Below are 14,555 nucleotides of genomic sequence, written 5' to 3'. Positions count from 1 at the left end.
ACTGTACACCCCCCCCCGTGTTTTCATCACATTTCATGTGTATTAGGAGCTGTTGGCAGAGAGGTATGCTCTGAGCCATGCAAAATTGTTATTTATGTTGTTCTGAATTTGGAAAAATGTCACTTGAGATGACTTTCATAAGCCCACACAAGCCCTCTTGATCTGTGTGTTTTGGCTGAGAGCTTCACATGGCTCCTCTGGCTAGCTCTATGGAGTAATGTTACCCCAAGAACCTTGACTGAATCAAATTCTGACCTGGCAGCACCCGGTGGAAAGCCACAGGGCAGCAGAGGTCCAAGATGGCTGGTTCTATCCCCTTCCTTGCTTGCATTTCCTGTCCCCCACTTTCCTTCCCCTTCTTCTCCTCTCCTCTCCTGCTGGTCCTCTTCATCCTCCCCTTCTCTTTCTCTGGCCCCCTCCCATCCTTTCTCTTCTCTCCCTCGCACTCTCCCCACTTCCTCTATTTTCAGGCAGCGCTTGGCGATACAGAACTTACGATGGCCAATCTTAGTCTTGCCCCAAACCAAACAACCCACTGGTTCCGAGTGAGGGCAGCCCAGTGGGCGCCTGAGTGGGGCTTGGCACTATGTGGCAACTGAAGGCTCTTCCTGTCCTGCTTCACCGACTGCTGCGTCTTTTTGCCTTTTCTCCCAGGGGATACTGAATCCCGCCCAGGGCTTCCTCTTGTCTCTGGCCTTCTATGGCTGGACAGGATGCTGCATGGGTCTCCAGTCTCCCAAGATGGTGATCCAGTGGGAATCCATGACGACTTCAGCAGCCGAGGTGGTGGGCTCTTGCGTGCGTCCTGAAAACCTCACTTGCAGGAAGGTGGCTCCAGTCGGGGGACACACTTCTGATGAGGCCCTCAGCATGCTGTCAGAAGGTAACGCTCCACAGGCCAGGGCAGGAGTGGTGTGGCACACCAGAACTCCATGGCCAATCCTTTATCCAACACTGAGGAGCAGAGGGCACGTTACAATAGCCCATGATGACTCTTCCATTTCGCCAGCCCCCCATCCTTTTAATATTCAAATGATGCCCTTCCTTTAATTATTAAGCCCTGTAGCCTGTGTTTATTATAACTTGTTCCCAATTGGGCTGAATGGCATTTTGAATAGTGATAAACTGTCACTTTAAACCCTTTGATACTTTTGCTGTGAGGTGATGAATGCTATGACATGAGCTCTTTAGATTACAGGTACACTTCTCTGTCCAGCTCACTGGGGGCATGTAGGGCAAAAAGCCAAAGAACCAGTACCAGCTTTTCCAATTTATCCTGTTCACATAGCACTGTGATTGTCAAACTGTGCTCTGTGGAACCCTGATGTGATGCTTCAGGCATCTAATAAATGATTCAAATTCCATTCCAAACCTCACAGTAGAATCTGTGATTAAACTGAATACTTCAAATGTGTTGACTAGCAAATACTAGCCTGCCCACATATTAACTTGAGTTAACCTAATAACTGAACTGATTTGAATGTGGAGCTCAGAATAACTTTCTCCTGTCATCTTTACCTTTCACCGTACAGTGATGGCACAAGAGAATTACTTAAAGGCTACTGCACGTCAGCTCTATGGCCATTGAAGTTAGATGTGACACCATCAAGTCAAAGCAAAGAAAGTGTTAATTGTTCAAGTTGGTACATGATGGTAACTTTCAGCTCAGATTTCAGTTTGAAAGTTTTGAATTAACTGAGGTGTCCTTATAATTCTAATTGATTTCAACGTTTATTTTTCATAAAATTCAAATTATGACTAAAGAAGTACATTTTTGCTAACATACACCTCTGTCTTAGGGTTTCCTTGTTAAGCTTTGTTTTAGTGGGAAAAAAAGACATTTGGGTTAAGGAAATAAGTTTGGAAATCACTACACTGAAAGCCATGGAGATTATTTATTTATTTAAGAGAGAGAGAGAGAATTTTTAATATTTATTTTTTAGTTTTTCAGCGGACACAACATCTTTGTTTGTATGTGGTGCTGAGGATCGAACCTGGGCCGCACGCATGCCAGGCGAGCGCGCTACCGCTTGAGCCACATCCCCAGCCCAAGCCATGGAGTTTTAATTAATGATTTGTAATGTCACACTTTTTGAAAGTGTGAATCTAAAACTTTCCTCTACCCAACATGAATCAGTGTGTGCACACAAACATACACGTACACACTCACACACAGGAGACCAAAGAGAAACAATACGCTGTCCAAGCTACTTTTTTATACCAAAGTATAATGTTGAATTTTGAAGTCAGAAAACTTTGAAGAAAGATATCTGGAAATGGCTACAAGAGCTCTGTTTTCTTTTCCATTCCTACTATTCAAATATTTTGAAGGAAGTTTCATTTTTAGGTGACAAGACGGGTTAAAGAAACATGGTGATGAATTGATGGATTGATTCCATGAGACAGAATTGGTCATAATTGGGATCCTTGAAGGGAAACAGAAATACTTCAGGCTATAGTTATGACAGATGTACTTTGTGTTTATAGACTGTTCTTTGTTTGTGGAGCTGAGCATGGAATCCAGGGCCGCATGGATGCTAGGCTAGGCAAGCCTTTATCCTGGAGCCACTCCCCCAACCTCTGGGTTTTCTATCTAGTAAACACAGTGCATTAAGGATGACAGACCCACCAGTTGGAATTGCTGTTAGCATACTATTACTCATACCACCTGAGTTATGAGCCCAAAATTGCCATCTGGAACTACTTGGCTTTGTTGGTTTTCCCTTTCTGGTGGATTAAGGTGGCTGAGTCAATCTTTGACAGTCAAATAAAACACTAAAAAGAAATAACAATAAAAACTATATCCCAGTCTGCCCCGGGCACTCCAATCACCATGGGCAAACAGCATCAATCATATTCATTCTTTTGAGAAAGCTGTTGCCTAGGTCTGTGTTCACAAGTTAGAAATTTTTATATGGAGGTTTTACACAACCCAAACGAACAGCCAATAGAAAAATAAACAGGGCAGTAATTCCTGGATTGCCTTACCTTCTCCTTTTATTTTAAAAAAAAATTATTTTTTTCCCTGGTGCTGGGGATGGAAGCCAGGGCCTGCCTGCTAGGCAAGCACTTTGTAACTGAGCTGCACCCCCAGCCCTTCTCCTCACTTTGACATTGTGTCATCCTTCACATTTCAAACTCTATTTGTTTCATCAGTTTATATCTTGAAAAACAAATAGAAGGAGACATCTAAAAAAAAAAAAACTTTGAGTTTGCATAGTGCTCCCACAGGAGAAGTTGGACATTTCACAATGGTATCTCCCTTCCACATGGAAAATTAGAGATCTCTTATCTTTTCATCTGTAAAGAAATGCTGATTTCCCCCTCTTCCTTTGCTTTTAAGAGAACTGAGATTTGGGCTGGGGATGTAGCTCAGTTGGTAGAGTGCTTGCCTTGCATGCACAAGGCCCTGGGTTCAGTCCCCAGCACATACACACACATATACACACACACATACACACACACACACACACACACACACACAGAACTGAGAAGATGCTAGGGGTAGGCTGCAGCTCATTGGGCAAGAGCTTCCCTAGCATGCCAGAGGACCTGGGTTCAAGTCCAGCATGATGCACACACAAAGTTGAGATATAACCTACATAACATAAAATTCATTCTTTTAAAGTGTACTCTTCAGTGGTTTCTGATATGTTTACATGATGGGTAACCACTGCCACTATCTAAATCTGGATTATTTTTTATAACCTCAAAAAGAAACCCCAAGGCCCTTAACAGTTAATTCCCATTCCCCTTTCCCAGCCATGGCAACCAGTAATCTTCTGTCCCTATGCATTTGCCTCTTCTGGACATTTCACATAGATCTGTCCTTTGTGTCTGATTTCTTCTAATTAGCAAAGTTTTCAAGGTTCATCCATGTGGCACACGTGTATCAGTATGTTGTTCTTTCTTTGGCTGAATAATATTCCATCCATCATATGGATGTACCCAGTCTCTGTGTTTTAAACAACTTGAGCTAACTGCCAAGGACTCCATCAGGCTCTGAATTAGGTGCCACAGGTTTTAGACTTTGCCCTTAATTCTCTCACAGTGCACTGGGTAAATTAAACAAGCTTTTAAAAATAATAATTCTATTCTAGTAACACAATAATCCATGTAAATACTTGTTTGAAAGAACTGGGTGGAAGAAGAAAGCAAGTAGGAAAAGCCTTTTGAAAAAGACAAAAGTACAATACTGATTGTATTTTTAATTTGGAAAGAATTTCTCTTAAAACGGCAGCTGTCAGGCTAGGGATGTAGCTCAATAGTAGACTGCTTGCCTACCACATAAGAGGCCAGGGTTGCATCCCCAGTCCTGCCCACCAGCACCCCCCAAAAAAGAGGCAATTGTCATTTTAAGACACCTCGGTGATGTATTGTTAGCTAATGCCTGTTAAGTCAGTTTTTGGAAACACAGAAGTTTGTAAAATCAACAACATCTCCTGCAGAAGTATGCAGTGGAGATGATATGAAGGTGCACTAAGGCTCTTAAGTGTACATTTAGTCACCCTTGAAATATTAAAGTTGTCCCTAAGAAAATCTATTTGATATTTATTTTAAATAGATTTTTAGTTATAGATGGACACAATATGTTTATTTATTTATTTTTATGTGGTGCTGAGGAGCAAACCCAGTGCTTCACAGACACAAAGTGAGCACTCTACCACTGAGCCACAACCCCAGCCCCCATTTGATGTTTAAAAAACCCAAATTGTCCCTAAGGCAGAGTCCCCACCATTTTGTGTGGTAACCCTACAGAAAATTTGCATATGTTGCTCAAAAACAAACAAAAACCTTCCAAAATAATTTTTTTCCCCTTTCAGAAATTAAATCATTTTAAAGTTTTGCTGTTTAGGACACTTAAGCACATTGGAATTGATTTCTGTGTGACTTTGGGCAGTCATCAGCCCATTGGGGACAATTTGTTTTTTGAATTTTTAATATTTATTTTTTAGTTTTCGGTGGACACAACATCTTTGTTTGTATGTGGTGCTGAGGATCGAACCCGGGCCACACGCATGCCAGGCGAGCGCGCTACCGCTTGAGCCACATCCCCAGCCCCATTGGGGACAATTTTAAGAGTTCAGTATGTCTCCCGTAGTTACTAGTCTGTCATCTGAGAATGTGCTTTACTTCCCTGTTGGTGGAGGAACTTCCAGTGTCATTCAAGTATATTTCCCAGGGACTATGCCGTCTCATGGGACTGTTTGGCATTTGCATCCATCTCAGCTTGTAACAATTCTGTCTTTCCATCATACCTCATATCTGACACAATTCATTGTTGCCCCCACATCCACGTCTTTCCCACAATCCTCTGTCCTGTCCCACAATTCCTTGCTTCTCCACAATCCCGTTATCTCCCCCAATTCTTAGTTTCTTCCATAATTCTGTTATACCCAAAGTGCCCATCTTTCCCACAATCCTTTGTTCTGTTCCACAATTCTTTGCTTCTGTCACAATCCTCTGATCTCTCCTAATTTCTCCCACAGTCTCTGCTCTAGTCCACAATCATCTGTTGTTTCTTTTCTCCAAGAATCTGCTTCCTCTGTGTGAGAAAGAAATTGAGCAATCATTTGCCCTGGACCACAGTACCTTCTCCCAGAATCCTGTGTGTCTTCGTTATCCCACGACCCCTCCCTTGTTTCTCCTGGAATTCTTTGTTCCCTTGATCTCCCACAAATCTGTTGTCACCTTCCTCCTAGAATCCTCTGCCCTGACTCACAAGTCCTTCTTTCTCCCAGAATCCTCTGTTCTGTTTCTCCTAGAACCCAATGCTTTTCTCATAATCCTGCACCTTCCTCCCAGAATCCTTTGCCATGAACCACTAGTCCTCCTTTCTCCCAGAATCCTCTGTAAACTAGATTTTCCCCAGAACCCTTTGCTTCTCCCACAATTTTGTTCTCACCTTCCTCCCAGAATCCTCTTGTAATAAACCACCAGTCCTCATTTCTCCCACAACACTTTGCTTCTCCCATAATCCTGTTCTCACCTTCCTCCCAGAATTCTCTGCTCTGACCTTCTTCTTCCCAGAATCCTGTTTTCTGTTTCTCCCACAACCTGTTACTTCTGCCAGAATCCTGTCCCTTTTATTCTCCCATATTCCTCTTCATACCTTCCAGAATCCTCTGTCCTGACCCTCAGTCCTCCTTGTTCCCACAATCTTTTTGCTTCTCCCACAGTCCTTTATTACTTTCCATCCAAGAATCTTCTGCCCTAACCCATAAGTGTCTTTTCCAGAATTCTCTGTTCTGTTATTTCTCCCACAGCTCCTTACTTAAACCAGTATCCTGTTCTCACCTTTCTCCCAGAATCTTATGTTATGACCCACAGGTAGTTCTTTCCCCCAGAATCCTATGTGTTTTTATTTGTCCCACAATCCTTTCCTTCTCCCAGAATCCACTGTTCCCTTAATTCTCCCGCAACTCTTTACTTTTCCCGTAAGCCTGTTCTCACCTTCCTCCCAGAATCCTCTGACCCGAAAGTCCTTCTTTCTCCCAGAATCCTCTGTACACTTGATTGTCCTAGATCCTTTTGCTTCTTCCACAATCTTGTTTTCACCTTCCTCCCAGAATTCTCTGCCACGAACCACCAGTACTCCTTTCTCCCACAATCCTCTGTTCTTATTTCTCCCACAATGCCTCTTCCCCCAGAATCCTCTGTTCTTTTATTTCTCCCACAATCCCTCACTTCTCTCACCATCCTATTCTCACCTTCTTCCCAGAATTCTCTATCATAAACCACCCATCCTTGTTTCTCCCAGAATCCTTTTTTTCTTGTTTTTCCCACAATCCCTTGCTTCTCCCACAATCCTGTACTCACCTTTCTCCCAGAATTCTCTGCTTTGACCTGCAAGACCTTCTTTCTCCCACAATCCCTGTTCTCTATTTCTCCACAACCTCTTGCTTTTCCCAGAATCCTGTTTTCCTCGTTCTCCCACAAGCCTGTTCTCACATTCCTTTCAGGATTCTCTGAAATGAAACACCAACCCTTCTTTCTCCCAGCATCTTCTGTTCTTATTTCTCTCACAACCCCTCTTCCTCAACAATGCTGTTCACTTGATTCTCCTACAGTCCCTTACTTCTCCCATCATCCTGTTCTCACCTTCCTCCCAGAATCCTCTACCCTGACCTTCAAGACCTTCTTTCTCAAACAACTTCTCTCTCCCACAATCCTTTCCTCACCTTCCTCCCAGAATCCTCTGCTCTAACCCATAAGTTGTTCTTACTCCCAGAATTCTCTGTTCTATAATTTCTCTCACAACTCCTTGCTTTGATAAGAACTGTTACCTTAAATCTCCCACAACCCTTTACTTCTCTCTCAATCCTATTCTTACCTTCCTCCCAGAATCCTCTAGGACCTGTGAGTCCTTCTTTCTCCTAGAATCCTCTGGTAGCTTGATTCTCCCACAATCCCATTCATACCTTCCTCCCAGAATCCTCTGTCCTGACCTACTAGTCCTTCTTTCTCCCAGAATCCTGTGTAAAATAGATTCTCCCATAATCCCTTGCATCTCCCAGAATCCTCTGCTCTGACCAGGAAGTGCTTCTTTCTTCCAGAATACTCTGTTCTCTCAAATTTCCCACAATCCTCTGCATCTCCAAGAATCCTGCTCTTGCCTTCCTCCCAGAATCCTCTGCTCTGACCCAGAGGTCCTTCTTTCTCCCAGAATCCTGTTCTCACCTTCCTCCCAGAATCCTCTGCTTTGACCCGGAAGTCCTTCTTTCTCCCAAAATCCTGTTCTCTTGAATCTCCCACAGTCCCTTGTGTCTCCCAGAATCCTGTTCTCCCCCTCCTCCCAGAATCCTCTGCTCTGACCCAGAAGTCCTTTTTTCTCCCAGAATTCTCTGTTCTTTAGAATCTCCCACAACCCCTTGCATCTCCCAGAATCCTGTTCAAATCCTGTTCTCCCCTTCCTCCCAGAATCCTCTGCCCAGAGCCGCAAGTCCTTCTTTCTCCCAGAATCCCCTGTCCTCTCAAATCTTTCACAATCCTTTGCGTCTCCCAGAATCCTGTTCAAATCCTGTTCTACCCTTCCTCCCAGAATCCTCTGCTCTGTCCCAGATGTCCTTCTTTCTCCCAGAATTCTCTGTTCTCTAGAATCTCCCACAATCCCTTGTGTCTCCCAGAATCCTGTTCAAATCCTGTTCTCCCCTTCCTCCCAGAATCCTCTGCCCAGAGCCGCAAGTCCTTCTTTCTCCCAGAATCCTCTGTTCTCTCAAACCTTCCACAACCCCTTGCGTCTCCCAGAATCCTGTTCAAATCCTGTTCTCCCCTTCCTCCCAGAATCCTCTGCCCAGAGCCGCAAGTCCTTCTTTCTCCCAGAATCCTCTGTTCTCTCAAGCCTCCCACAATGCTTTGCGTCTCCCAGAATCCTGTTCAAATCCTGTTCTCCCCTTCCTCCCAGAGTCCTCTGCCCAGAGCTGCAAGTCCTTCTTTCTCCCAGAATTCTCTGTTCTCTAGAATCTCCCACAATGCCTTGCGTCTCCCAGAATCCTGTTCAAATCCTGTTCTCCCCTTCCTCCCAGAATCCTCTGCCCAGAGCCGCAAGTCCTTCTTTCTCCCAGAATCCTGTTCTCTCAAACCTCCCACAATGCCTTGCGTCTCCCAGAATCCTGTTCAAATCCTGTCTTCCCTTCCTCCCAGAATCCTCTGCCGAGAGCCGCAAGTCCTTCTTTCTCCCAGAATCCTCTGTTCTCTCAAACCTCCCACAATGCCTTGCGTCTCCCAGAATCCTGTTCAAATCCTGTTCTCCCCTTCCTCCCAGAATCCTCTGCCCAGAGCTACAAGTCTTTCTCCCAGAATTCTCTGTTCTCTAGAATCTCCCACAATCCCTTGTGTCTCCCAGAATCCTGTTCCCCCCTTCCTCCCAAAATTCTCTGCTCAGAGCCGCAAGTCCTTCTTTCCCCCAGAATTCTCTGTTCTCTAGAATCTCCCACAATCCCTTGTGTCTCCCAGAATCCTGTTCAAATCCTGTTCTCACCTTCCTCCCAGAATCCTCTGCTCAGAGGCGCAGGTCCTTCTTTCTCCCAGAATCCTCTGTCCTCTCAAATCTCTCACAATCCTTTGTGTCTCCCAGGATCCTGTTCTCGCCTCCCTCCCAGAATCCTCTGCTCTGACCCGGAAGTCCTTCTTTCTTTCAGAATCCTCTGTTCTCTCAAATCTCCCACAATCCCTTGTGTCTCCCCGAATCTTGTTCACGCCTTCCTCCCAGAATTTTTTTTTAAACTTTTTTAGTTGTAGATGGACGTAACACAGTTTTTATTTGTATATGGTGCTGAGGCTCAAACCCAGTGCCTCACACATGCTAGGTGAATGCTCTACCACCACTGAGCTATAACCTCAGCGCCCCCTCCCAGAATCTTCTGCTCAGATCGGCAAGTCCTTCTTTCTCCCAGAATCTTCTGTTCAAAAGAGTCTCCCAGAATCCTTTGCATGTCTCAGAATCTTGTTCTCACCCTCCTCCCAGAATCCTCTGCTGGGACCAGCAAGTCCTTCTTTCTCCAAGAATCCTGTTTTTTTAATTAAGAAGTCTTTTATTTTTTGTAGTTGTACACTATCACTGTATTTTATTTTTATGTGGTGCTGAGAATCAAACCCAGGACCTTTCACATGTAAGGCGAGTGCTCTACCACTGAACCACATCCCCAGCCCCCCTCTGTTCTCTTGAATCTCCCACAATCCCTTATGTCTTCCAGAATCTAGTTCTCACCTTCTTCCCAGAATTCTCTGCTCTGACTGGCAAGTCACCCTTTCCCCCAGAATTCTGTTCTCTCAAACCTCCCACAATCCCTTGCGTCTCCCAGAATCCTGTTCAAATCCTGTTCACCCCTTCCTCCCAGAATCCTCTGCTCTGACTCAGATGTCCTTCTTTCTCCCAGAATTCTCTGTTCTCTAGAATCTCCCACAATCCCTTGTGTCTCCCAGAATCCTGTTCAAATCCTGTTCTCTCCTTCCTCCCAGAATCCTCTGCCCAGAGCCGCAAGTCCTTCTTTCTCCCAGAATCCTCTGTTCTCTCAAACCTCCCACAATGCCTTGCGTCTCCCAGAATCCTGTTCAAATCCTGTTCTCCCCTTCCTCCCAGAGTCCTCTGCCCAGAGCCGCAAGTCCTTCTTTCTCCCAGAATCCTCTGTTCTCTCAAACCTCCCACAATGCTTTGCGTCTCCCAGAATCCTGTTCAAATCCTGTTCTCCCCTTCCTCCCAGAATCCTCTGCCCAGAGCCGCAAGTCCTTCTTTCTCCCAGAATCCTCTGTTCTCTCAAACCTCCCACAATGCTTTGCGTCTCCCAGAATCCTGTTCAAATCCTGTTCTCCCCTTCCTCCCAGAATCCTCTGCCCAGAGCCGCAAGTCCTTCTTTCTCCCAGAATCCTCTGTTCTCTCAAACCTCCCACAATCCCTTGCGTCTCCCAGAATCCTGTTCAAATCCTGTTCTCCCCTTCCTCCCAGAGTCCTCTGCCCAGAGCCGCAAGTCCTTCTTTCTCCCAGAATCCTCTGTTCTCTCAAACCTCCCACAATGCTTTGCGTCTCCCAGAATCCTGTTCAAATCCTGTTCTCCCCTTCCTCCCAGAATCCTCTGCCCAGAGCCGCAAGTCCTTCTTTCTCCCAGAATCCTCTGTTCTCTCAAACCTCCCACAATGCCTTGCGTCTCCCAGAATCCTGTTCAAATCCTGTTCTCCCCTTCCTCCCAGAATCCTCTGCCCAGAGCCGCAAGTCCTTCTTTCTCCCAGAATCCTGTTCTCTCAAACCTCCCACAATCCCTTGCATCTCCCAGAATCCTTTTCAAATCCTGTTCTCCCCTTCCTCCCAGAATCCTCTACTCTGACCTGGATGTCCTTCTTTTCCCCAGAATTCTCTGTTCTCTAGAATCTCCCACAATCCCTTGCATCTCCCAGAATCCTGTTCAAATCCTGTTCTCACCTTCCTCCCAGAATCCTCTGCTCAGAGGCACAGGTCCTTCTTTCTCCCAGAATCCTCTGTCCTCTCAAATCTCTCACAATCCTTTGTGTCTCCCAGAATCCTGTTCTCGCCTCCCTCCCAGAATCCTCTGCTCTGACCCGGAAGTCCTTTCTCCCAGAATCTTGTTCATGCTTTCCTCCCAGAATTTTTTTTAAAACTTATTTTAGTTGTAGATGGACGTAACACATTTGTTTTTATTCGTTTGTATATGGTACTGAGGCTCAAACCCAGTGCCTCACACATGCTAGGTGAATGCTCTACCACCACTGAGCTATAACCTCAGTGCCCCCTCCCAGAATCTTCTGCTCAGGTCGGCAAGTCCTTCTTTCTCCAAAAATCTTAATTAAGAAGTCTTTTATTTTTTGTAGTTGTACACAATCACTGTATTTTATTTTTATGTGGTGCTGAGAATCGAACCCAGGACCTTGCACGTGTAAGGCGAGTGCTCTACAACTGAACCATATCCTCAGCCCCCCTCTGTTCTCTTGAATCTCCCACAATCTCTTATGTCTTCCAGAATCTAGTTCTCACCTTCTTCCCAGAATCCTCTACTCTGACTGGCAAGTCATCCTTTCCCCCCAGAATTCTGTTCTCTTGAATCAACCAAAATCCCTTGCGTCTCCCAATATCCTCTGCCATAACCCACCAGTCCTTCCTCCCAGACTACTCTGGTTGCTTGATTCTCCCATAATCCCACACTTCTCCCAGAATTGTCTGCTCATTTACTTCTCCTACAACTCTTTGCTTCTCCTACAATCTTATTCTCACTTTTCTCCCTGAATCCTCTGACCTGACTGCAAGTCCTTCTTTCTCCCAGAATCCTTTTTTTCTCCCACAAACCCTTGCTTGTTCCAGAAGCCTGTTTCCTTCATTCTCCCACAACCCTGTTTGCACTTCCTCCCAGAATCCTCTGGTATGACTGCCAGTCTTTCTCCCAGAATCCTCTGGTAGCTTGATTCTCCCATAATCCCATGCTTCTACAAGAAGCCTCTACCCCTTTCTCCCAGAATCCTGTTCTCACCTTCCTCCCAGAATCCTCCAGTGACTGCAAGTCCTTTCTCCCCAAACCCTGTTCACTTGGTCCTCCCACAAGTCAGCTCACCTTTCTCCCAGAGTCCTTTGCTCCCTCCTGATTCCTTGGTTTTCCCATAATCCTCTGTTCTCTCACCCAGTGCCTTGTTTCTCCTACAATCCCATAATTCTGTTTCTTGAAGTTTTTTTAAACAATATTTTGCCTCCCCCATTGTTTCTCCACAATTCCTCCCTTCAATTCCATTTTCTCAAATCTTTTCTCCTAAATTTGCATTTTTTCTTTTTAATATTTTAAGGTGTAACTGAACATTTTTTATTCATTTTTATTCATTCATAAAAATGTGGGGCCTCACATGTGCTAGGCAAGTGCGCTACCACTGAGCCACAATCCCAGTCCTCTCTGCCACAATTTCTATTTCCCTGAAATTCTCATTTTTTCATAACTCTTTCATTTTTTCTCATCCTCTTTTCTCTCCCTCACAATTTCCATCTTTCTCAACATAACCACCCCTCCATTTTCTCCCACAATTATTTTCCACTGTTTTGAGAAAACAAACCTGAGAGCCCAAATGGATGTCATTTAACCTTTTCTACGTGTGTATGTGGATTTTAAATAATGAATCACAACAAAGGCCTGCTGATATGTGGAATTTAAAAAAATTAAAAAGCTTTCCGAAACTAAATGAATATTCTCAGGCCACTACTTTCAAGAGAACACACACCAAAATCCCTCTCCTTTCCGCTTCCACGTCTTTGACTTTGACAGTATAAGAGGAGCCCACTGATTCATTCAAAGGACAATAGCAATAAGGGAGGGAGTGAGGTGCTTTTAGATTGGTTGAGGCTTGTTTCTGGCAACTCAGAAGGTTGTAGTGGTGAAGGTGGGTGTCTTGAGAGTGGTAGGAAAGCAGGGAGAACTTTGACCCCTTTCTAATACAAGGTGAGCAAAGCTTCCAGCAGGAGATGTTGGAGGACTCAGAGGTTGCCTTCAAGGCCCTTTCTTTTCACTGCTTCTGAAGAAACATCATGTCAGCATGGACTTTTCCCTTTTTCCTCGGCTACCTGCAAAATTTCTTCTCTCAAGCCACGGTAGGCCAATCGTCTCCCCCTTGTAGGCATCTTGTGAAGCACCCTGCAGTTTTCCAGCTGCCTATCCTCCAAGGAGTGCCTTAGAGTGCCCAAGAACTGGACATCGTGCTACTTCCCAGTGCAACCAGGGAAGCTTTCCTTGCATAGCCACCTGCCTTCCCTTCACTTCCCCCTGAGAGTAACATGGGGTGGTCCTTGGCTTGTGATCGCTAGGAGAGCATCGAAGAGAACCCACCCCAGAGCCTTGGGCTCTCTGGGGTAGGTCAGATCTAGCCTGACACCTTGAAGCATCTGGGCCCAGGTCTTGTAGGCTTTTCCAAGGCTCATCCAGTGTCCAGAGCTTCAATGCTTCTAAGGAATTCAAGACTCGAAGGCCTATGAAACATCCAGTGTACATCCAAATCTAAGTCTAGGTGGGGCTGGGAGGTTCCCAAGAAACTTTCTGGACTTGTAAAGCTCATTAAAGGGGCCATTTGCAGGGTGTTGGTCCTTTGGCATCTTGAGGCCACGATCACTTGTATTTCCTACAGGGGCTTGAGATGTTCACAGACTTTGCACCGATAGAGAATTCATCGACATCCTCACGTCACTAACTTCTCAGGGTATTCTCTCTTTGAGATCTTTAAACTAGAAGAGAATACCCATGGAAATTCAGATCTGCTTCAAAACCCACAGCTGCAAGCACCCACGGAACTCAGACAGGGCTGGGCTCGGGTGGCTCTGTGCCAGCAATATTTGCTTCAAGAAAGTTGTCATGAATAGATCTTCTTCCTCCATGAAGCCCCAGGGGAGGAATGAAAGACGAGGAAGACCTCAAAGCCATGTAAGCCACAGCGTGTCCCGGGTGTGAGGTCACCAGGGCTTATCCTTAGCTAGACCTTGATCACAAGTCACCATGTGACACGCAGCTGAGTCTTCCTGAAAAGGACCACAGCCATCCCACACAAGTTCTCAGAAGTCTGGGCTGTCCTCATAAAAAAAGTGGGCAACCCTGGTAAGAATCGACTCTCTGTCAAGTGCCACCAGTCCCTCCACCGGGAACACTCTTCTGGTACCACGTGTGTGTTTCAGAAGTCTTCCCAGCTGGTCCTTGGTGACTCAGTCCAACAGCAGGTCTACTCTCCTCATCTCTGGGGGCAAACCAAACTCTCCTTGGGGTTTGCCTGTAGCTGTAGCTCTGCCATGTCACTACTTTCACCCACCGTGTCAATTCCTTTGCCTTTGAGCTCATGCTGGGTCTGACTTTCTGTCACCTACATTCTGCTAAACTCATCTCCATCAAACCCTGGGAGGAAGATCTGAGTGCTGTTTCCTTCACAGTCCACAGTAGGCTTATGTGTTTATATTGGAGGAATGCTGAAAATCACACTTGCCTTTTTATTTTTTAATATATATATATATTTTTAGTACCTTTATTTATATGCGGTGCTGAGAATCAAATCCAGTGCCTCACACCTGCTAGGCAAGCACTCTTCCACTG

General features: G+C 45.3%; 1 protein-coding gene across 2 annotated transcripts in view; it reads left to right on the top strand.

Annotated features, from left to right (window-relative positions):
* The window catches only part of LOC144372000 (G-protein coupled receptor 143-like), a 39,419-nt gene that overhangs the window by 23,021 nt on the left and 1,843 nt on the right, over positions 1–14,555 (top strand). For both annotated transcript variants that reach the window (XM_078035383.1, XM_078035381.1), the window contains one exon: positions 655–883. In XM_078035383.1, the coding sequence (XP_077891509.1) occupies positions 655–883 (229 nt within the window). The remainder of the gene's footprint in view (positions 1–654; positions 884–14,555) is intronic.

Source organism: Ictidomys tridecemlineatus, chromosome Y, assembly GCF_052094955.1.
Source record: "Ictidomys tridecemlineatus isolate mIctTri1 chromosome Y, mIctTri1.hap1, whole genome shotgun sequence".
Classification (NCBI taxonomy): Eukaryota; Metazoa; Chordata; class Mammalia; order Rodentia; family Sciuridae; genus Ictidomys; species Ictidomys tridecemlineatus.
Note: the sequence above shows the minus strand (reverse complement) of the source record. Positions and strands in the feature narration are given on the sequence as shown.